Genomic DNA, 26210 nt, shown 5'->3' with positions numbered 1-26210 from the left:
TGCATGAATGTTTAAATACAAGTTTCTCTATTTTACTTATACATCATTTTATATTTGTTTTGTTTTCTGTAAATATTTTTTGCAATCCATTAATGTTTTTTTTTTTTGTTTTTTTTTTTTTACTTTCCAGGTGCCTTGAGGCATTGGTGAGACCTGAGAAATCGTGTCTTCTCTCCAATGAATATTCCTCGGCCCACTGTGTGGGCGTTTTAGAATGCGTACCCGACTCCGTCAAGCTGGCATCACATGATCAAGGGCAGGTAGACTCGCTCAAGACCAGCACTGACGTGTATGAAACTAACCATGATAAGCGTTGGATGAATTCTCGTGTTGATGCCAGTGTTATAACAGGTAACAAAACTTGGTCTAAAGCCTTATCCACTGATATATCCTTTGCTTAAAATGTGGCTGTAGATAGAATAAAATCTCTGATGTTTGTATGGCTAAAATCATGAATCATAGAAGTTATTTAGAACTAGCTAAAAACTACCCACCCAACACTTAATCTGGGGTAGGGAGGGGGAGTATAGTTAAAAAATAGATTTATTCAGAATTCCATTTCTAGAATAATTGCGAATAGGAATTTAGCTTTGAATATTGTTAAATAAGGATTCTAATAAACTTTTAATATTTTTATTTATGCCCTAAAATCAGTTATTTTAAAAAAGTTATTTACTTTTCACAGAAAAGCTAAATAAAATGAAACAAATGTTTAAAGATAAACAAAAAAAAAAAGGAATTTTTATAGTGCGGGGACATATTGTTACTTAATCTTAGTAATATTACTATCAATAAAACTATTGTGTATGTGTGTGTATATATATATATATATATATATATATATATATATATATATATATATATAAGACAATATAAATTTCAATTACCCCCCACCCTTTAAGCATTAAGGAAAATCTTTAGTTTTTGAAAAGTTATTTATTTTTAATTATAGTGTTTTAATTAATATTAATATAAACAAAACTATCGCATATATATATATATATATATATATATATATATATATAAGATTATAAAAATTTTAAATGAATAGTACAGAATATTAATTTATTAGAAACTATTTTGGAAATTAATATACAAATTAAACATATTTTATAAAAGAGTTATTGATAAATTTGAGTAATTTCTTGCCGATGTGACTTGTTACTTGCTCTTGATTCCAATCTGATTTCAGAAGTTCAAACTTTAAAATTGTCCTCTTTGAAAAGGGTAGACCATGTTACCAGATTCACAACTGGTGAAATATTTGATTTTTCTAACAGGACTAGTGTAAATTCAAGCCTTTGAAACTCACAAAGGATCACGATAGTAATTTTTTTTATCCAAGTGGACATCTGAATGGAGTACAATGGCTGAGAAATTTCAAAAGAAAATTGAAAATAACCAAATAATTACAACCTGCCCCCTCCTAAAAATGCTACCCATGGAATTATTAATAAAATTCACAATCATTTCTGTAATCCAAATTTGGTACAAATAAACTTAAATCTATACTTAACTTGTCTATCAAGTTTCAATCATGAATGTCCAACAGTTTTTTTTTTTGTTTTATCGTCATTTAATGATATGTAGAGATATTTTGATGATCAGTAAGTTGTATTATCCTGAATGATCTTCACACAGACAACAACTCTCCACATTTTTGTCTATGGGGATTAGCTCAAAGATAATTTATCAAAATAATCCAGATTATTCTTGAATTAAAAGGGGCTAACACAATCAAAATTGGCATAATGTTAAAAGAAGAATGTGTTGAAATTATTGAAAATTTTGCGCATCGTATCAAGGTGTGATAATAATTGAATGGTGATAAAATAAAGAATATTGGTCATAGATTGCATAAACGATTGTAAATTTTAATAAATATTCCATCAGTGGTATTTTTTTTCTTTTCTTATAAAAGTATTTGGCATTCATGAGGTGGATTCATTGATGGTCTAATGAATACTGCTTTTGACTATGAACTTGACTATACTGCTGTGGTCCGTTATTCACTAATATTATTAAAAAAGGTATGAACCCACATTTTCCCTGTAGCTACGTATAAAATAGTAATTTTTATTCAATTAACCATACATAACGAACCATTGCCTATTGTAATAGGCATTGTTCTTCAGATTTAAAACTAAAAAAGATTAATTTGTCATTTAAATATACAAAAGAGTATCCAACCTAAAATTGACTAATGAAGCTAATATTCCCTATTTGCAAGCATACTATAAGTAGATATAAAAGCCACTAATACATTTCGCTTGTATTTTTTTTTTTTTTTTTTTTTTTTAGTTGATTTAAAAAAATTTTTTAAATAATTGTATTTATTCTTTCAAATCTATTCATATCAACCTCGAAAAAGTAAAGAAGTAAGAATAAATTATAAATTCTCCTTGGTACTAAAGTCAGACTGTCTTTTCTTTTATCTTTGACAAGTTATAACAAGATTGTTTTGGATGACAAAATGGGAGCGGTTACCAAACAGTCTGGTTTGAGAAATTTGATTTTAATATAAAATGAGGTCAATGGTCAGGTGACATTGTTGACACATAAATAAAAACAAACCTTTTATCTATTAATGTCAATAAACAAATTGCATTATTTACAGACATTAATAACGCATCACAGAAATATTTAAAAAAAAAAACAAAAAAACTGCAGGTTAGTGATATGACTAAATTGTTTTCTGGTTGATATTTACTTTTCACATGTATTTTTTATTGTCTAAAATATAGACAATATATAAAATGAAACTTTTGCTTTTTCTGTTTCTTCATAAATAATAATAAGTTATTGTGTTAAAATGTTTTTCTTTTTCACAACTTATTTGCTGTTCTAGAAATGAATTGCTACATGTTCAGAAAAATGGTTCTTTTTAGACGTGGATTTATTTTAATCTCACTATCGACAAAATTGTGTGACCATTTTTCATGTGTATGTGTTTCTCACCTCTACCTGACTTGCACATTATTTTTTCCATATCAATTATTCATTGATATCCAAAAAGCAATAGTGTAAAGTATTTAAATGAATGTTTTAAAACAATCTTATTTTGATAAATATGATTATAAAATTAAATCCATCAGAAAGCATTTGGGTTTATTAATAAACAAGTCGGTTATTTTAATCTTTTGTTAATAGTTGGAGAAAACAATTGATTACTTGGTGAATCTTAGAAATTTAGAAGAATTTAAATTGTCAAGTAGAACATAATTTCTGGCTTCCAAAAACTTAACAAATCCAATAATTTTATAAACTTAAACATTACAATAACAAGTTCTAGTTTCTTTTTTTTTTTTTTTTTTTTTTTTTTTTTAGCAAATTGAGTCAATTAATAATCTAATGACCAAACAATACAGTAATAGCTTTAATTTTCAAAAATGTTAAAAAGGATAATTTGTTTACATATATATTTTTACTATTATGTAAACCTCAGTAAATGTAAGAAACAATCTTCATAAATCCATTGAAAAGACAGTTTTTATTTGTATACAATTGTTTCAGCCTATCAATTACATATATCATATATAGAATGTTCAGAATATCTTGAGAAAGTCTTCGTCAGTGCTTATAAAATTTTTACCTAACAGATTGAAAGAAACTGAAGTGCATTCAGTACTTTCTCTCTCTCTCTCTCTATATATATATATATATATATATGCCATGCAACAACTACCCTCTCCAGATGCCTCACATATTACTTGTCCGAAAACAGTGTCATTCAACACCATAAAAAATACTTAACTCAACCGCAATAAGAAATATTTTAACCACTAGTACTAAAATTAAGTACTGAAATAATTGCACGCAGAGATTAAAATTACTAGAAGCAATACTAATTTAAAAAATACAACCCAACATTAACAAAATAGCATTTAATACAGATAGTAACTTATATTAAATATTAAATATGTTGTGTGTGTGTATATATATATAGCAAAAATAAAATAGACATTCGCCTACATACTACATAATTTGCCACCAGAGACCAAGAGAAATGTTCGACAAAGCGAGAGCATCAGCAGAAAGATCAGAAAAGAGAACTTCTTCATATTCAACCAGACATGCCTTGAAAATGACTTGCTGCATATATGTATATATATATATATATATATATATATATATATATATATATATATATATTTAAAAGTAGACTCTCCGCCAACATCGACATCAGTATGTAATAAATTGAAGCAGTTTATTTTTTTCAAATTCAATAAAAAGTAAATTTATATAGAATGTTATTTTATTTTAGGATTTGTGTACACTCTATCTCTACAAGTGTCTGAAGATGTAATTTTATTTTATCACCAAATGAATTAAGTTTTGCATCAATTTTATGCCTCTTTATAAAAATTAAAATCGTGAGATTAAAAAAAAAATAGTCACTTTGTTAAAAGTAAGATAATTAATGTCTTAAAATTTATAAAACGCATATCTAGTTTAACAAATAAAAACATATTTAGACTTACCTGAGATTCAAATTCTGGTATGACAAGTGTAAAACTCATTCAAATATCTTTGTTAACAGCCACAAAGGATGTTTACATTTCAGAAAACTCTCCCTCCCCCTCACCTTCCTAAGTAATGTCTGATCTGCCTTATTCGTTTGTCAATCAATCATATGTTTCTGTTGTGTACAAAGAAACTCCCAAAACACTTTTTAATATATATATATCCATCCTTTAGTGTGAAACCTTTTAGTTTATCTAAGCACTAAACTTTGACAAGCCTTCTCATTATTTAGCACACATTATTCACAATATTACCAAGGAATAAATGTGAGCATCTGGAAATCTCTCTCTCTGTTTTTATTCTTTTTATTTTAGTTTCTATAATTACTGAATTATTTTTTAAAAAGTCTTTTATAAATAAAATGTTGTCTATAGATGTTCAGTGTTAATATAGATCCCATGAAATTGTGGAAAAACCCTAATACAAAATTAATATCACCTTCCAATTCCTCATAAAATTTTACTCCACTTTTACTTTTAGTATTAAGGATGCTGCAAGTATTCCAGGCAACATCTCGCACCTGCTCTCCATGCAGTCCGATCAAAAAGGATCGACATCAACTAGATTACATGCAGTTCTATATTGCTTCTTACTCACTCAAACCATGTCTTCATCAATCTACCATGCGCTTTAGTACCCTGAAGAGCAACATTCATTGTGGATTTCATGCAACAGTTGGCATACTGTATGTGGCCCAACCATCTGAGATGCCAAATACATAAAGTACCTGTAATCTTACCAATACCAAGTTTTATTTGATCTTAGTATATGGTTTTGTTTTAAATTGCATCTCTGGGTAAAGATACGAGATAAGATGAGACAAAAAATATAGATGCTTTTTAAGTTTATCTTGTTAGTGCAATGTTTTTTTTTTTTTGTTTTAGGGTTATTTTTTTTATTTATTTTTACACAAATTCTTTTGTTACGCTCTTGTAAGAGTGTAACAAAAGATGCTGTTTTATCGTTTAGGTGCACAATGCATTGGAATTAATCATCAAAATAACAAATGTTTATTCCACTGTAGTTTCACACAGGCATTGTAAACATGGTGATACTCAATTTTATCATATAACTATGTACCCAGCGTTGCCTAGTATTAGATGTAACGTTAAATTCCTTAAAAAAAAAACGAAGTAAAAAAAAAAAAAAAGTGAAAGAAACTGAAACATGTGCATGTGAGTATTATGGTGTTTCTAAACAGTTCACTTCTTGTCAGTAAAAAAAAAAAAAATTCTTTAGCTGAGATCAAAACTAAAACCTAAAGACAGTCAAGTATGATAACCATTAGACCATCTTGCCACAATCTTTAAAGTGTTTTCAAGCCTACTTATTTTTAACATAAGGAAACTATTATGTGAACAACTAGCACATGTGCAGTCGGGAAACAGTTAACAAACAGATAAAAATGTAATAACCACCCCTCCAAGTACTGATTTTTCAATTTTGACCCATTAGCAGCTCCTTTTTTCCAGATGAAAACCGATGAAAGTTTTCCACATGTCTGAATACCCTATATACCAAATTTCAAGTCTAGATCAAAAATTTGTTGGGAGTTGTCCTTGCATATACATACACACATTCTCACTTTTATAGATATATAGATAAGTAAAAAAAAAAAAAAATTAATTTAAAAATAAAAAGCATATATTTTCTTGTAATCAAAATGAATGAAGATTCTAAAAGTTTCACTATTAGTCACCTACAGATTGGCCTATTAAAAAGCACCTGCCTCTGAAGAATCTCTAGATTTCACTGGCCCATTAGCATCAGTGACAGGAAACTGTGGCAAGCAATAGTATAAGTACTGATAGTTGAAGAAATCCTGAAAAATGTTGGAGATGGATTGGCCAATGGCCACACCATAATATAGAAAGATCTGCCCTGTTTTGAAATGCACAAACCAAGAACCACGCATGAGGCAAATGTGAAGAGGAATACTCATACAGAGAGATTGCTTGAAGATTTCCCGGAATGCTTAGAGAATCTTTGTCCAAAATTGGGTGACTCTGCAAGGATTTTAATGATGACCGATTCTTATTGTTCAACCAAGAAAAATCAGTTGAAAATATATTACTAGCTAACATTTTGACTGTAACATACACTCACACATGAATGAAACAAACCTGATCATCAGGTTAGATTTTGACTCTAATTGTATGCAGTTGCTATATTTGAACAGTAAAAACTCAGTACATAATTATAATTCCCAAACCACTCCTCTCTTTTCAGTGATGAAGCAGATGCAGTTACATACTAAATGACTCATAGTCTTCAGTCAAGTGCTTTCTTATATTCTCATCTTTCTGAATACTGCATAAAAAATAAACAAGCAAAATCATTATAACATAGGGATGTGTGATAAGGGTAGGATTTGTACATAGTGGTTTGAGGTGGAGGGTGTTATAAACATTATAAGCAAAGATACAAGAGAATAACTTTTTTAACTTCAGTGGAATTTATAGAAATGATGTGTAAAGAACAGCAAAACTTGCCTTCAATTTATAATGCTTGTGTAGACAAATACAACACCCTGTAAAGCTATGTGGCCAATGGGTGTGGTCTAAGTGTGTGTAGATATGCCTATTTAAAAATGGTTTAATTTATCTATCTTGAAAAAACTAGCAAAAGTGTGGCTTTTAGTCTCACTCTTGTGGGAGTGGGGGGGGGGGGCAGTTAAGAGTATTATTCAAGTATCTTAATTAGTATTTATTATTTTATTTCATTCGACTACCATTAACCACTTGTGTATATATATATAAAGTAAAGAATGATATATTTTTATTTTCTGAATTTAAAAAAAAACTTGTAACCTTTTGACATTTTTTTTTTCACACAGAAACGAACAACCAAAAATAAACATAATTACCAGGATCTTTCTCCCTTACAACTTATTAGAAGATCCCCGTATTACTTCTGGAGAAAATCCTAAAAAAAAAAAATATTTTTTTTAGATTAAAAAAAATATTTTTTTTAGATTAAAAAAAATATTTTGTATGCATTTCCCACACAAAAACCTTCCCAAAAAATAGGAAATTTAAGTAAGCTAAGCTAAAAGCTAAGCCAAGTAACCGACTATAGTCAAGACCAACCTAAAGGCTCTGTTTTCATTAACTATTATACTGAGGTGTAGGGGAGGGCACTATTTAATTTCCAGGATTACTTCACTGGCCCTTGATCCTGCCCTTATAATGCTGAGCATAATGCTAGAGCAGGGGTTTTGGAGAGCTATGTAGTCATGAAGGGGGGGGGGGCAAACAGCTACGACTGCAGCGTCATGGAGATCCATGTTATTAAATATGTAAATAAATTTTCTGGGTGTTTAAAGAAAGCAAGGATTCAATATAATATAATTGTATTTATACAATATCACTTGTTTTGCTACAGGAATAAAAATAAAAAAGAAATAAAATGCAAACACTTTTAGGAAAAAAAAAATGCTTATTTCACTGCACGAATAAAAAAAATACTATCACAATCAACAAAAACAAAGCAAATTTCTTGCTACAAACGAAATACACTATGAAACGGTAAATGCTTTAATGAGAAACCTGTTTCTGTTTATTGTGTGATAACTTCTCTACATCAGGTGAAATATTCGTCGATGACAGGAGCAAAACATCATCCAGGTGGTCGTCACGCAATCTTGTTCTCAAATGACTTTTAGTAAATTTCATTTTGGAAAAAGTTGTTCACAAGCATATGTACTTCCAAATAATGACATCATCAGTTTCACATTAGCCATAATGTTTTTATATTTTCTGCTTGGCAATATATATTTCTTGTAGAACTCAGCAGTGGATTCAAAATGAAATTTCCATTTCAAAGATTCGTCGCATTGTAAATCAACTGATATTCTTCTGCCACTTGCTCCACATGTTTTGTAAGGAGTATCAAATAACTCGAGCAAAATTCTATATTTCTGGAAGTTAGCAAAACGAGAGGAAAGCTTACTTCTCAGATCCCTAATAGAGCTCACAAAGATATCTGATATTATATCTCTCGTGATTTTGGAGACTTGGGAAATGAGAGTAGTTTCCTTTTTGAAGCTGTGGTTCCCACAGTTGAAGTTTTCTCTCAAAAGCAGTAATTTGACCAAACATCTCAAATACAACCTTTTCCTTTCTTTGAAGCTCAATATTCAGAGTGTTCATATGGGTCTTGATGTTCACTTAAAAATATAACTTGACAACACATTGTGGATTTTGAAAATGAGATTTATCTTGTTTTTCCTCTGTAAAAAATGGAAATCTCTTTTCTCAATGCATATACTCATTCTAGCATTTTTTTTGCGGATAAGCCATTGAACATTTGAAAAATATGTAAAATACTTTGCTTCGATTTGTTTCAGAAATTCTTGAAACTAGCAGCGATTTTAATCCTCTTGACAATATAAATGTCACTGGTTTAACAATCCCTGCCATGATGTCCTTAAAATTCAGTGATTTTGCACACAAAGCTTCTTGATGAATAATGCAATGAAGTTTGATTATTATTTTATCAATACTTATATGGTTTTGAAGTAATGCAACAAAGCCCTTTTTCTCTCCAACCATTGCTGTGATTACTCCAGAAAGCTTTGATAAATTCAGATTCATTTCAGTAATCCATTTTATTATGATTTGCAAAATATCTGCCCCAGTGCTAATGTCTTTCATAGGAATCAATTTCACAAATTCTTCCACAATATCAAATGTTGGTGCTACATTTTAATGTTTTTTTTTTCTTTTTCTACTTACATTATATGTTCAGCATACTATCCATTGAACCGATTCCTGGTAAATATAATCGCCTCAATTATAGGCAAATCTCCATCTTATATCAAGAATTCATCTCAGCTAGCGTTAAAAATCAAAAATGCTTCCATTTATTACAATCAAATGGTGAATCTGGAGATAGTGAGTGTGTTCACGAAAAGTACTCGCTGATGATATGAGACAAGCTGACTGCAGATGCGTCACTGAAGGAACGCACTTGCAGTCCAATTGGCAATATGATGGAGATGTTGTCCTTCTGTTTAGAAACTACATACTTTAAGACAAAGAACAGTGATGAGAAAGAAATGGCAGATACGCTGAGTGACGATGACCTATTAAGAAGGTCTAGTATAAAAGTTAATACAATATAGGAACAATTATTAATAATAGATGTCACCATTATAATTATTAGTAACATGTAGTGAGCTATAGTGATAGTAGTAAGATCTTTCATCTAAAAAGCAAGAATTGTTTCAACGCTCTCATAATTCATACTAGAATTGTCTACGAGGACTGTGGTGTCATAGATAAAGAGTACTAGGTAAAATTCAGTTCTCAGTAGCCCTCTTTTAAGGCTTAAAAGTTCAGTCCTTAGTGCAGACTATATTAAGAATACAATTGTGAATTACTCAAGACTTCTTTCACTCCCATGGATTAAATAACAGGTTCCATTCAAAATTCTGTATAGATTCTGAAGTTCAACAGAAAGATTCTTGTGTTCAACAACATAGATCTGAAGAAGATTGGAGGCTTCTATCCTCCTTTTTAATAAACAGGATCCTGATCATTGAAATCGCAATGTAAAAAAAAAAAAAAAAAAATTAAATAAAAAAAAAAAAATGATGTCGCTTTTGGGCTGTACATGAAACTAAAATACACCTTCTTGGTCTTCTTGCTAGGTTCCAAGGGTAGTTTTTTTTTTATATAGGCATGACCACTTATCAAGGCCCAGAGACCACTCAAGGATAAGGGTTAAGAGTGTACAGTAGTCAATTGGACAATATAGTAATCGTTAGTAATGGAAATTCAGTAAATTTGTTAATTTAAGCGGAACGGCTCATCAAGAACTTGTTTACGTTGGACTTGAAGACAGTTCTGTCTAAAGATGGTATAATGATGTCATGAGGTTTCCTTTCGTGTCGGGCGTCCATACAATGGAAATATGTCACAGATTCCTATAAGGATATTGGAGATGAACAGTCATAACTAGATATATTCTGACACTACATTAATCGGATTACTTAGATAAATACTTTTACAGTTTTAACAAAAGAGCTACAATAATGTTGCGGAATTTCCATTCACGCTGAACGTTCACAGAATGCCCAGCAACAATATATTACATATGAAAGATGCTACTATGGAATTTCCACAGGTCCCGCTAGTTGATATCAAAATAAAATCCTTAGTTTTACTATGAAACATGTCTGCCAAGCTGTCTGCATCTACTAATATCTACAACTGCTACACATATGCCTAAAAGCATAACAAAATAATTCTGCTACTTGAGTTATCTTGATTTCATTCCAAACAATGAAAAGATTGCAGGCATACATCTTTTTATAAGTGCCATCATCTCGGAAAAGGCCAAAGAAAAGTAACCCTAGAAAAGGGGAGTAACTCAATGGAGTTAGCAATGCCTATATGATGTGACTTAGAGATATTCGATTACATTTTTTATTTATTTTTATTTTTCAAAAGAGGAATTTATTAAATATTTAATTAATATAAATTAATTTATATTAATAGTTTTTATTAAAACCACTTAATGTATTTATTTTTTGATCAATTATTCTTTTGTTAAATGTGTTATGAAGCAGCATGGATGACTGTAATTCACACTCACTTCTCCAAAATGGCTGCCCTTCAAAACCTTATAAACTCCTAACTCTGATTTCCCAACTCTGTTCTCTATTGGATTCTTCCATGAAGGATTCACCTTCAAATCGGAAGTTGTATTTAATGATTATAACAAATAGATGTTTTCTATTGTATTTGTGTATTTCCTCTACTTGCAATCTTTTACTAGAAATAAAATTATTTTTCCTGTGTGACAGCATTTGTTGTTCAAACATTTTGATATGATTCAGTTAATGACTGTATATATATATATATGTATGTATATATATATATATATATATATATATATATGAGAATATGTCAGCATTTTGTTAATTTTTGTTTCAATGATAAATTAATTTTTTTTTTTTTTAAATGGGCACAGTTTTCTTTAATTTTATCATTAGGTGTTTACCTATTCAATTTTTCTTAAAAATGTTGAGGTTTTTTTTTTTTTTGTTTTTTTTTTTGGTAATTTTTATACTAATCTCTATATTAATAAAATGGTGTAACCACTTCTTGTGTGTAAATTTCTTGTGCCAACGTAATTTTGATAATTACACATCAATACACCTGATGAAAATCTTATTTTTTGTTTCCATTAATTTCTTTCATTCTAATTTTGTTTTCTTTTTCAACAGACGTTTGTAACCGGGCAGATTTACCTGAAGTTGAGATCCTAAGTCTTCTTGAAGAACAGATCCCAAAATATAAACTTCGGGCTGATACTATCACTGATTTCCGTGGCTACGATAACGAAGACTGGATACAAACCCCTCTTATTCCCTTAGATGACGACCTTGAACTTACTACTGAACAAATTGAAGAGACACTGAAATACTTCAGTAAGTATAATGCTTCTTCTATTTATTATAATTATGGTGCCAATATTTTAGCAACTCATCTTTTCAATCAAGTTTCGTTAAACATGATTGACAAGTAACAGCCCTATTTTTTTTTTTTCAATTCTCATATCTTTGAATATCAGAATTAAGGTTTTAAAAAACAACTTTAATCCTTTTGCCATTATTAAATCCAGAAGTATTACAGCTGTCGATCAAGGAAATGTCTATCAGGCATGTGTAAACAGTATGATAATCTATGAAAGCAAAAGCTGGCTAGTGAGGGTTGAGTAGGTGTTTTGCATGGATATTATGAGGATGATTTGATTGATGTGTAATGCAAGTCTTAAAGACAGGTGTGAAAACAATAGAATAGTAATAGAGTATAGGGCACATAAATCCATATGATAAATAGGTTTTATAACAAATGTCAAAGATCTATAAAAGAATATGCAGTTTGTATTATCAAAACTATTTCTCATTCTCCTTTGCAATCATGTACGTATTTCGAAAAACAAAAAAATCATTTTTACAATTAAAATTTCAAATCTCTGCATTCTGATTTAATGGTAAATTGTTATCTTATTTTAGAACATATTCAACAATAATTGATTTTTTATTATTAAAAACTGTTGGAAATCATCTCTTAGCAGATATGTTGCAATTATCCTCCATGTTTATGATTTTTATCTATAATGCAAGTAAAAAAATCTGACTCTGCCTGGATTCTAATAAAGAACTCTGTTTTCCTTTTCTACAATTATAACACCATATTACTTTTCTTATTTTTTTTAAATATCTCCCAAAAATGTAAAATGTATTTCCTTTTTATAAATGTCAATACAAACTACATATTATTGATACCTCATAGATCAAAACAAACTATAATTATCAAATTACTTTGGCTAATGTAATTTATGAGGTCTATCTCCAAAAAAGTAAAAAGTATGACTGCCCAGCAAGGACATAGATTCCCCTCCTCCCATAATATAATTGTCCTTTTTGATCAAAATGAAATATATTTATCTAAGTACCCCGGGTAATGTAGCCACTGAATATAGTGAGATATATATATATATATATATATATATATATATATATATATATATAGCAATGTTGCCTGTTTTACAAGTATTTTAATGGAATGTGCTCTGATGAACTCATAACACTTGTACCCTCTCGATGTACATATCCTTGACAAACCTGCTTAACAACAAAATCACACCCTTCACTGTTGAAGTCCTTAAAAGCCAGAAAGCTTTTTACTCTAATAGCTTCTTTACTCGAATACCGAGACTTGGAATTCCCTTCCTGCTACCTGCTTTCCTGACTGTATTCATATGCAGAAGTTCAAATGTAACCTAAACCAACATCTTGTTAATCTTTCCTAGGCGTGGTCCCAATTAGTAGCCCCTTACGGCCAAGTGGCAATATGCCTTGTTAGGGGTGAAGGTGAGTAAAAAAAAAAAAATTTTTAAAAAGAGCCCAAGGATCTATTTTCAAAACCTAGGAAGAGTCTTTCAGGACTGCCAGCAACCACTGTAAAAGAGTAATAAAAAATGCAAGAGAGCTATATGCCCAGTCTGTTAAATCCAAGGTAGCTGATCAGCGGCTTGGTTCCCACCAGTTTTGGCAAATAACAAATAGGATTCTGAACAGAAGTGTGCGTTCTATCCCAACCATTATCAATGGACCAGAGGTCATCTCGTCAGCGTCAGACAAGGCCAAACTATTTGCAAAGAACTTTGCAGCTAATTCTACCCTATGCGACGAAGGCCATCAACTCCCCATATTTCCTCCTATAACACAGAACAAGCTAGGTAACATACAAATATCCGTGCATGAGGTCACCAAGCTAATCAAGAACCTAGATTCCAGTAAAGCAACTGGCCCTGATGGCATCCCAATTATAGTGTTAAAAAAGCTTCAACCAGAACTTGCTCCCATACTTACAAAACTATTTAAGCGCTGCCTTAAGGAGAAGTGCTTTCCGACTCCCTGGAAGGCCTCATCAGTTTGCCCTGTATTTAAGAATTCAGGTGATAAGTCATCTCCTTCTCAGTACAGACCAATAAGTCTCCTGTGTGTTATGAGTAAGTTGCTGAAATCCATATTAAATAGAGAAATAGTCAACCACCTCAGCAGAAATAACCTTCTTAGTGACACACAATATGGTTTCCGCTCTGCAAGATCTACCGCAGATGTGCTGACGGTTATATCCCACAGGATTAGTGAATCTCTTGACAAAGGCTTCCTTTCTAGGGCAATTGCTCTTGACATATCAAAGGCCTTCGACAAGGTATGGCATAAGGGTCTACTTCACAAGATTTCCAGCTACGGTATAACTGGAAATGTTTTCTCAATCATTAAATCATTTCTCTCCGATAGGCTCATAAGAGTAGTGGTAGATGGGCAAAAATCGGAGGCCTGCAATATAAATGCTGGAGTCCCTCAGGGGTCAATCCTGGGCCCAACTCTCTTCCTGATCTACATCAATGACCTCCCTAAACACATACTTAAATCATTCGTTGACATCTATGCTGATGACACGACCATCTACGGCAACACATCAAAGGCTGTAAATGACAAAGTTCTCTCTGATTCTCTCTCCTCTGATCTCGAGTGCGTGGTTCAGTGGGGGAAGATGTGGCTGGTTACCTTTAATGCATCCAAAACCAAACTCCTATCCTTACATCATCAACGCTCTGATCCCCATCTGGCATCAATTGTGATGGATGGCTCTCGTCTGGGTAAGGCCCCGTGTTTTGACAAGCTTCTGGGTTTGACCTTTACTCCTGATCTGAAATGGAACACGTATATCAAGTCTGTTGCCAAGGTCGCTGGAAAGATGATGGGATCCTTCTACCGCTCCAGAAGATATCTCACTACTGATGCAATTCTCTATCTATATAAAAGCCAAGTACATCCAAGGATGGAATACTGTTGCTATATCTGGGCAGGAGCTGCTAAAAACAGCCTATCCTGCCTTGACAGAGTACAAAATAGACTTCGTGGCTTAGTGGGGGATACCCTTTTCTCTACCCTGCAACCTCTCTCCCACAGAAGAGACATTGCGAGCCTATCCTTGTTTTATCGTTATTTCCATGGCAGGTGCTCGTCTGAACTCCAATCTCTGGTCCCCCCTTGCCAATCTTTCACGAAAAACACCCGTCTAGCTGAATCCACTGTGAAAAATTTCCCTCACTCTATATCTGTGCCTAAATCAAAATGCAGATTCCATGAACAAAGCTTTTTTCTTAGAACGGCACGCCTGTGGAACTCTGTTCCGTCTGCCTGCTTCCCTCCGGACTACAACTTGGATGTCTTCAAGTCCAATGTTAACAAATTCCTAATGAACCGCCCCCTTAAGTAAACACTTCATCAAATCTCCACACTAACGTAATGTACTTGCAATAACCCTTATCCCTGAGTGGCTTCCGGGCCTTGATAAGTGGTGATCACTGTGTAAAAAAAAAAAAAAAAAAAAAAAAAAAAAAGAGTTCATAAATGAACAGACGAGAACTACAACTTTATATATATATATATATATAGAGAGAGAGAGAGATTTTTTGGGAATTTTCGGAGTTACCATCACTCATTGTTTTTACTTTGAACTGTTGTCTTCGTCATTGTTGATATTTCTATTTCGTTTCGATTGATCTACTCTCTTGCCTTCTTTACATGTATGGTTCATTTATGCCTGGTGATGTTTTTGTTTTGTTTTTTTATATTAAAATATGAAGTCTCTTAACAGTTGTTTATTTGTGTATGCTGATGTTTCTTATACATCTGATGTATTGGACCTTTTATATTTAACTTGAAGAACACTTCAGCATAGTGACATCTGCACTTCCATGAAATTTATCATGAATCTTCTTATAAATAGTTCTATTTAGATTGCTTTCAGTCGTTTGGATCTTTCAAAGTACAAAATAATTTTATTTTGGATTATCTGCCCTTTGATTATAAAAAATTAGATATTTAATTTTACTTATTTGTTACTTTGTAGTTGTTTTTGTAAGAAATAAATAGTAAAGCAACAATCGTGAAGACTATTAAAAATATTGAGTAATTTTTTATTTTAACGTATTAAATGAATCATAATTTAACTCTTTGAATTGGATATGAAATTCAATAAAAAAATAAATTTCTAATGAAAATCTTATCACCATAAATGAATGTAAATATGCTAGAAATAGAAAAATAATTATTTTAAAAAATGAAAATCATGTTTATTCACATAAACTATATATTTTTAATTCTTAATAAGTTTCTAATTTCTTTCTCTTGGTCTCTATTTTTACCTAATATGTACAAAAGATCTCTTATTTGAATCTATAAAAATAATAGTTGAATACAAAGTTAGATATTTTTTACCAATTCTTTATCATTTGTGATTGTCTTATTAAAATGTACTACGAATTTTTAAAGCTCTGTTTCTTAAATATTTAATGTGCTGTTTCTTTTTTTTTTGTTTTTTTGTTTTTTGTTTAGCAGATTTATTTTTTATAACAAACAAATGTTTAATATTGTGGATGTTAAAATTTCAGAATATTTGTTTTATTTCCTTGTTAAGAAGTGTTAAAGCTTTATTTTAATTTCTGTAGATTTTTTTTTCTATTATCTATTATTGTACTAAATGTGAGCCAATAAACATTTGTTTCTGTAAGGCGTTTTTCTATATACTTTAATAACATACATGCTAAAATATACTTTAGTTCTGGGATTATGTTTGAAAAGAATTTTGTTGTAATTATTCTAATTGTTCATAATTTATGAACAAGTCGCTGATATATACGCATTTCTTCCTCCACCCATTCTATTTCTTGGAGTTCATATATTAGATTTATCGCTCTTTTCTGTTTCTTGTAAAGTTTTTCTCTATCACACTCACACACCTGAAGATATTCTCTATCTCTACAAACTTACTATCAAACCATATATGAAGTATTGTTGTTATATTTGAGTTGGTGAATCTCTGTTCCATTTGAGGGTTCTTGATAAGGTGTAGAAATGTATTTGTTATTTGATTGACCTCCCTCTCTTCTTCTTTGCAACCTCTCTCTCACAGATGTGATGTTGCTATTCTCAGTCGTTTTTATTAATATTATGACGGTTTTTTTTTTCAGATTTGTTCTGCTTCCTTTGTTCCATCTTGTTTGATCCGCTGCTATAATGGTCTCCATCAATTTGCTGTTTTAATACCTCAGTATTCCAGTAGCTTCTTTCCAAGAAATACAAACTTGTGGAATTCTTTCTGCTGACTGTTTTCCTCCTACCTATAGTGTTTTTTCAAGACTAAGATCAATAGGCATCTCCTGTCTTTCATTCTTGTTAGCTCTTTAAATCAAGTAGCTTTATGCCGTGTCTGGAGCAATTTCCATTAAAAAAAAAAGTTAATATTTTGTAGTGAGTCTTTATGATAACCAAAGTTATCACCAAAAGAGTGACTCTTACTTTTTCTATGACCGTTGATCTAGATACCATAAATTAAATCGGTTCTAAGTTAAACCATGACCAATATTTTCACAAAGTTTAGTGATTATTGGTCAAGTGATGTGGATGTTAACCTGTACACATAGTAACAAACGCTACTAAAAACATAATCTCCTTTCCAGAGGTAATTATAAATTAATCTCCCTTCCAGAGATAATTATAAATCAATATATCCCGAGGATTGTTTAAAGAGCAAGAAAATGTGATTAACATATTCCCCATTGATCGATTTTTAATATAATTAAGAATAGTTCCAGATTACTTAATGATTTTTTTAAAAATTGAATTGTTTTCTATTAAATTTGTGAGGAAGATTAAGATATAACATCACTGCAATAATTAATGCAATTTGTCCTTACATATGTTGTATTGAAAATAAAAGTAGGTATGATATAACATTATAGAAAAAAGGGAAAGAAAACATGTGGTCGTTTTAGAAAATTCTTAACATTTCATACACATTTACAGGGGACTTGCTCAGCAGAATGATAAGGATGATTGAGGAAAATATCTCTCATCTTTGGTATTTTTTATTTTCCTCAATCATCCTTATTCTCCAGAGGAAGTCCTCCGAAAATGGGAATGAAACGTTGAGAATTTTCTTAAAAGACCATAGGTTTTCTTTCTCTTTTTTTTTTTTCATGTTTTATCCGTGTATTTTAATCAATTTCTTTTTTTCATTACTGGTTTAATCTGAGTGAAACCTAAACATATCATTCATTTCTTTCTTAATTTGATATAATATGCAAGCACTATCTTCAAACCTGGTGGCTAATGTTTTTTCACACACCCCCTTCCCTACCCCATTACCTCTTTCTCATAGAAGAGACATTGCAAGCCTATCTTTACTCTATCATTATTTTCATGGCAAGTGGTCGACTGAGTCTCATTCTGTGGTTCCCCCTCTGTAGGTAATTTGCAACAAACACTCGACTAGCTACAACAACTGTCAACAATTTCCCTTACTCTCTATCTGTGCCTAAAACTAAACAAAAATTCTATGAGCAAAGCTTTTTTTTTTCTAGAACTGCTCACCTGTAGAATACAATCCCATGGATCTGCTTCCTAGTGGACTATAGCACGGTCGTTTTTAAGTCCAACATAAACAGGTTCTTGATAAACCAGTTTATGAACTTATCCAATTTCCACCATCACTGACCATTACGAACTCCTATCCTTGAATGACCTCCAGGTCTTGATAACCAGTGACTAAACGTTAAAAAAAAAAAATCAACAGAGGAACAAATCAATTAAATAAATATATATATATATATATATATATATATATGCTACTGATTTTTTTTTTATATAGACAACACCAAGTAACCATGTTAGTACCTACCTACACAGTTCTACTTGGTAGTTCCTATTTATTTGCTTTCCCATAAGGGCAGAGTTAGATACAAAGTTGTTATTTTTTAATCTGATGAAAATCCAGTTCCCCCCAAAAGGAGCATTCTAGATTGAGTCAAATATTATAATTGTCTTGGTTTATATAGATTTCTCCTTCACTGACCAAAGGACAGAAAAGATAAAGTGTAGTATCAGAATGGATGTTTCAATTTTTTTTTTTTTTTTTTACTAAATTATATATTTTTTAAAATAGGATTTTGACATTGAAATTACAATACTATTTGATCATTCAATTATTCATTGAATCAGATTGTTATAAAACTATGAATGTTTTTTATAATTTACTAGCATTTCAGCCTGGCGTTGCCCGGGTGTTTGGATGTGTCTGTTGAGCAAAAAAAAAAAAAAGTGGTAGTAGGAAGGCAGGCTCGAACCCGTACCGCAAAGGAGGAAAAGAACAGGGTAAAACCTAACATTTATGCTGTTACGACCACCGCCAAACCGTAAGCGACATTTTTTAAAATTAAGGCTAGACAATCTAAAGGAGAGGATGACTTTAAAAAATATTGGCGAAAAAAGTGACCCCCCACCCCTGTAGAAAAGTGCCTAGTTGAAGGGGAAGATATTAATGTTTTTAGCTAATTTTTCGATATTTGTCGTATGAAAGGTCGGACTTTAAAACGATACTGATCTTGGTAAAATCCGTCGCCTTTATTCAAAGTTTAAGGCAAACATGCAAACAGACATACATACATTTATATATTGGTAACTAAAAATTTTCGTCCCAAACTGATGAAAAAGCTTGCCCTATCTCTGAATACCCTTTATGTAAAATTTCAAATATTTAGACCAGAAATTGTTTGAGTAATTTGGAAGAGACCGCAGAGGTCAATTTTGTTTAACTTTGACCCCTATTATGATCCCTTAAAATTTATTGTTTTGGGCTGAAATCAAGTTATTAAGTTAGATCCATGTCCAAGGAACCTATATCTAAAATTTCAAGTGCGTAGACCCAAAATTGGTGGAGGAGTTTGGTAGAGTTCTCAAAAGTCAAATCATTGAACTTTGACCCCTTAACAGCCAAATTTCTGGTCAAAAACCGATCACATCGATTTTCCCAAATCTCAGTACCCTGTATATTAAATTTCGAGTCTGTAGACTAAAAATTGACAGAGTTATTGTGTAGGGAAATGTACACAGACACACACACAGACACGTTCACTTTTAAAGATATATAGATAAAATTAATCGATGGATATAACTTCCAAAACTTTAAATACATGAAAAATGATAAAGAATTTTATAACCAGTTTAAACGATTTTCTATTCAACAGTTTAAATGTTTCCATATTTTAAAAAGTTACAAAGTAATGAATAATTGTTTTTACCGTTGTTTACAAAGACACTGAAATATATTGTAATGGAATTAATTTTTTAATTAAATTACTTAATTTTTTTAAAGTTGATTTTTCGTACTTTATGCTATTTTGTTTTGTTTTTTTATTTCAATAAATAATTGATCGCCATATATAATAAAAACTGCAGAAATTCCCCTCTGGACCAAAGTATCATAGGTTTGCAACAACAGATGCCATATACAAAATCAATACATCTTGGCTAATAGCCACTATCATGTAACTTTCAAACACTATTTTAGACACATTCAGTCGTGATAATAAAATACTACATTGCATGTTAAAAGCAACACCATCACAATCACAACATCTTTAGAAGAAGGAGTCCCTATTTTTCTCTCTAAATATTTAGTCCTACCAGTGCTATCAGTTGTCACCAGGATGAATTCTACACATTCCACAGATTCTTTGATTATACCAACCATAACTGGATCATATATACATAGACCTTACATAATCTTTGCAATTTATTATTCATAAATAATAAAAGCTCCCTCTCTAAAGTCTACCCATTCTGATTGGCTGAGCTCTGAAAATTCTGGAATCTAGTTCTTCGCTTTATAAACGAACGCTTACTAACATTAAAATATGGCATCACTAAGAGACCTTATTCTGCCCGGCATTAAGTTCATTTTATACATAGGTTTTCCATACAATTTGATGGCATTTACAAGTTTTCCGATATTATGATAATGAATATCACATGTAAGATTGTCACCAACAAATAGTTTTATGTAATAATGTTATGCATTTCAAACAATGCACGTGCATGCATTTTTTGGCTTATGGCAGGACTATTTGTCAGCAACAATTTTACATGCGTTTATAGATTATTCGAAAACCTATGTTCTCAAATTAAGGTGAATGTGAAAGGTGGTCAAAAAAAACAGTTTAACTTTTTATTGAACCTTGAACTTTGCCTTTATTAATGCTATATAGAGAATATGGCTATATTGAAGATTTTAACTCTGGACTAAATTGAAGAGGTTAGCTCCCAAATATTTGCATTTTTTTATGCCAATAAAAATAAGGAAGTTTACTGAATGAAATAAAATTAGCTCATTTGTTTTGCTAATAATTTTATTTACGCAACATGTTTCTTTTAATAAAATTCTGTAATTTTTTTTTTTTTTTTTTTTTCCGGGACGAATCGTAATAAAAAAGATGTTTATTTGGAAGCCAAACTCTTCATTATTTAAATATATATGAAATGCATCGCTTTAAAACATCACTAATCTACATAAGCACACAAAAAATAACAATAATGACATGTAAAATACATAAATGTTTATATATTTATGCACATACTCTTTATTTTTTTCAATTGGGCTTTTTTGTTTGTGAAAATCTGGCTATAGGTATCAATTTGGCCCTTTTAGGCCTTTTTTCTGAAAAATTTGGCTTCAAGAGTCTGGCAGCCTAATTAGGGTCAGCTATTGGACACGTTTATGCTTTTAGAACCTTTAAAACACATAACTTGCAGATTGCAAAATAATTTAAAAAAAAAAAAAAAAAAGAAAAAAAAAAAGAATTGATGGACCTGAACGATGCATCTACCATTTACTTTTTTTATTTACACTTATTTGTAAATTTTTCAGGTGATTATCAGCTTAAATTTGGAATTATAACGTTCTATTACAATGAACACCCACTTTTTGGTCACTCCCATTGTTAATGCTGCCACTTAGATTTTTCATTTTCAACTTTTTGCAAATTTCTATGGTGCTTATTATAGATTACATGCTTAGCTTTCACATTACCAAAATACGTTGGAAAAAATTGTATACACTTTACCAACAGAAAAGGGAAACATTTAATGGCAAGAGGCAGCATTCACAACTGACATGGCAAAAAAAAGTGTGTGTGTGTTCCATTCATTAGAACGTTATCATTACAAATTGATCCCTGACTATTACAGTCATTAAAAATACGACCTTAAATTTCCTTTTTAATCTGAAAATTAAGCCTATACTCGATGATAATCGCCGGAAAAAATTACAACAAAGTTAAAAGGAAACTTTTCCCCGTAACACAATGTTCCATTTGGAATGAATGTACTGAGTTATAATAAATTTTTAGTTCATTCTTTTATTTTCATTATACATTACAGGTGAACGGTAACTGCTATCTAATAGGCCACACTACCCTATTTTTATTTGACATGTTAGGTGAAAACACAGAATAATCATAGCATATAATCAAATCCCCATGTTAAGAATATGTTTATAGGTATGATACATTTATTTTGGACACAGGTGCCAGTACCCGCTAACAGTGGCTCTCACTAACAACCATAGTTTAATTGTTTTTTTTTGTTTTTTTTTACGGGGGGGGGGTCATACTTCCACCAGGCAATGCCGGTACATGTAGTAGTACTAGTAGTAAATAAAAGAAATGCACAGACACACGATTGGGGGGTGGGGATAAAGAGCTTTATTAATATAGAAATTGAGCTTTTTAATATTTGCTATAATTGAATAATGAAGTTATCTCTTTCTCAATCAATTTACCCTTCCCCCTCTCTTCCTGACTTTTTACTAACGAAGTTAGAAGATGGAGAAAGATCTCGCTGAAAGAGAAATATTCATCAAAGAATGTCTGAATGAATGCCAACAATCTGCACTTGGCTCTTCTTTTTGGATGACTGATTAGCAACAGGTCTTGACTTTCCTTTGGTGTTTGTGATCAATTTGCCTTCATTTTCTTTCCTTAATGACTGAATACCAATTACAGGAGGGTTAGGGATTGGTTGGCTGTCATCCTTTTCTGCTTTCCTCATTGTTGAATATCAAATAGAGGTTCGAGGGAAGACTCACTCAAAGCCAGTATTATGACAATAGTCTTTTTATTTCATCCTCAAGTTGTTCTTCATTGATTAAGACATAACCAGAAAAATGCAGATTCTATTATCTGAACTATCTGATGGTCGATTCTAATTCGTTTACTCCAATTTTCATTTCATTCCATATATATATATATATATATATATATATATAAAGCAAGGCGCTTTCTAAATAATCAAGTGGAGCATTCTTTAATAGTTAAAATGTTTATATAAAAAGTGGCACCCACCTTGTGGTCTAGTGGTTAGAATCTCTATCAACTAGCTGGTAGTGAGTTTGATCCTGGCTTGGAGTGAGTGCTAATTTAGCTGTACTGAAAATCTGTGGTATAGTGAAACAGTGCAGGGATATCATTTATTTGTTTATTTTTTTTTGCGATACTTTTGAATGAATTCAGTGATTTATAAGGAAAAACATTTTATCTAAATGCTAGTTGGGAATAAATTTGCATTCACCAATATGATCCTTCTAGATGAGGAACAGTGATTTTTTTTTTTTTTCTTTCTTTCTAATTTCAAATTTCACTAGGTTCAGCCACACTGATGAGTCATAAAAATGATGAAATATATCTGTGGATGATTTTATATATATATATATATATATATTCCATGATTATTTAATTTCTCTGTGTAATTTACTATTAATATTTTTCTATTTCTATATATAATATTTTCTCCCATTTTATTGACTAAAATAGCTTTATTAACAAAAGGTACACAAAAACCCGTTTCATGTCATTCATGCCATGTCTTCTAAAAGATAAAAATATTATTTTCAGTCGACTTCATTAATTTTAATATTTAATCCTGATCGATATTAACCATATTTAGAGAAAGGTGGTGGTTTTACTTTCTAACTCATACTCATACTCTCCTCTCACAGGAAACAATTTTATAAGACACATCTTTCCAGAATCACTAATTTTGTAATTTATGTGTAGTAAAAACAATATACAGCATATGTGTATTTTTATTCAATAAAAACAAATAGCATTTGCTTTTTATTGTTAGAATGGCTTAGGAATGGGAGATCATTCTATATCAAATGTCTTTCATAATCAAGTTGAGAAATTGAAGGGAGGGGTAATTTTATTACAAACTCTTAAGGATTAAAGACATTTAGCATAACTATCCTTCAATATATAATCATTTTTCTTCTTTTCTTCTATACTATATAAAAGGTAGCTGTCTATCTGTGTATATCAAGCTAAAAAATAAGAAACTATGCCAAACACACTCATGAAGTTCACTTATTATTCATTGCCTCAGACAGAATATGGACTTTTTCTTTTGTAATAATCATTTTTTGGGGAGTCAACATGAACAATTAATAAGTGAGAGGGGGTGCATTTTAAAGCAATATTTTAATTTTTTTTCTTTTTCTTTTAGTGTGAAATTCAAGCTGAAATATGCTTATTTCACCTCTGACCTAGGATCAAAGTGTAGTAATAAAAAAAAAAATTTAATTCAAAAACGATTTGGGAAATTTAAATAGAATGACCTCCATGATGATTCTAGATAAGAGAAGCATAGACTTTTTTTTATAGTTATGGCAACAAAGGATGATCAATGACACCCATTTTCCCTCACTTTTGTGCTTAATTTGTTCAAAATGTAAAATTTTTGAATATGTTTTGCAAATAATTTTTAAATGTAGTTTCTATTCTGCTCTACGTCAGAAAAAAGTAGAGGCTTTTCTGTACTCTTTTCTGACATAGAGAAAAAGTTTTAAAAGAAAACTGTTACACACATTTTTTAACTCTTCTATGTTGTTTTGCTGCAGTTTATTTATTTATTTTTTTAATACTTACATCTGGTTCAGCAGTTTGCTTATATCAATACATTCTTAAATAATCACCTAAAAAGAAAAATCAGCTATGGATAAGCATTTCTTTCTTGCTTATATTTATTAATCCTAAGAGAAAAAATGCTTATAGAAGATTAAAAATATTTTTAAAAAAATAAATTTGAATGTAATTGATCCCAGACAACGCTAGATCAGTAGAACTAGTCAAGGATAAATAAGAAGAATATAAGTCACAATGATATGGAATATCATGATTATTATAACTCACTTGGAGTTCTTACACCAGCCATTAACAGTAATCTCTTACTGATAATGACCAGTGGTTTTCCTTAGTATCTGAGTGACAGCTAATCTCTTCAATGTCCCAATACTTGTCATTCTATTTTATTCATGATCCAGATGATGCTATTTTTCCTTAGTTTTTCTATCTGGGAGTGGAGGACTCTGGTTATAGTTTCTATTTACTTGCCTTCAAGAGTAGACAATTAGATACAGTCAGTTTTGAATGTGGAGAAAATCCATTTCCCCAAAAAGAGGCACTCTTGATTGGAACAAAAATTAAAATTGGCATATTCTATAAGGATTTCTTCTCCACAGGATAGAAAAGATTAGTTCCATCTTCCAAGTGAAAATCTCACTAACCCTAATTGAGTGGCTTTGCTAAGTAGTGAACCATTAGTATAAAAAGTAAAGTGTCAGAACAGATACTTTATTCCTAGCCAAATGACTCAAGGTAATATAAGGTCTGGTATTCTTAGTATGTTCCAATTTGTTTCATTTAAATAAGAACATTTTTAACTCACAAGTTATTAAAGATTGATGTTTGTCTTCATTTTATTTTAGTTTTCTTTAGAAAGCCAGACTTTTTTAAAGGTTAAGGAGCTTCACTTTCCAGTATCAGAATAATAAAGATAGGTCAAAGCAACTTGTTTACCTTATAATTCCAGTTTTAATGTCTTCATTACTTCCAATGTTCATATTTTACTTGTTTCCCATGAGGGCAGAGTTAAATGTAAAGTCAGTTTTTAATGTGGGGAAAATTCAGCTCCCAAAATAGGGTATTGTGGATTGAGACAAAAATAAAAATTGCATCAGTCTACAAGGATTTCTCTTTCACTGACTGAGGATAATATAGTTGCTACACTTTGAATTATTTATTTGCAAAAATATTAAAACCATTTGGACAAATTAGGCACAAGACCATCAAAAATATGCAGAGTGGAAGGAGGGTTTATCCTACTCTTGACTAGACTAATTACCAGTCACTGTTCTACTTAAAATAGTCCTGATTGTTTAAATTTAATTTTACATACATACGTATATACAAATTTATTACAA

At 31.0% G+C, this 26210-nt stretch overlaps 1 protein-coding gene across 13 annotated transcripts in view; it reads left to right on the top strand.

The window, feature by feature from the left end:
* The window catches only part of LOC145247387 (trafficking kinesin-binding protein 1-like), a 297237-nt gene that overhangs the window by 125399 nt on the left and 145628 nt on the right, over window positions 1–26210 (top strand). For all 13 annotated transcript variants that reach the window (XM_080109082.1, XM_080109079.1, XM_080109080.1 and 10 more), the window contains exons 2-3: window positions 131–351; window positions 11759–11962. In XM_080109082.1, the coding sequence (XP_079965208.1) occupies window positions 131–351; window positions 11759–11962 (425 nt within the window). The remainder of the gene's footprint in view (window positions 1–130; window positions 352–11758; window positions 11963–26210) is intronic.

This window comes from Euprymna scolopes, chromosome 25 (genome assembly GCF_053919585.1).
Source record: "Euprymna scolopes isolate OS-2025 chromosome 25, ASM5391958v1, whole genome shotgun sequence".
Lineage (NCBI taxonomy): Eukaryota > Metazoa > Mollusca > Cephalopoda > Sepiida > Sepiolidae > Euprymna > Euprymna scolopes.
The sequence above is the reverse complement of the archived record's forward strand: the minus strand, read 5'-3'. Positions and strand labels throughout refer to the sequence as shown.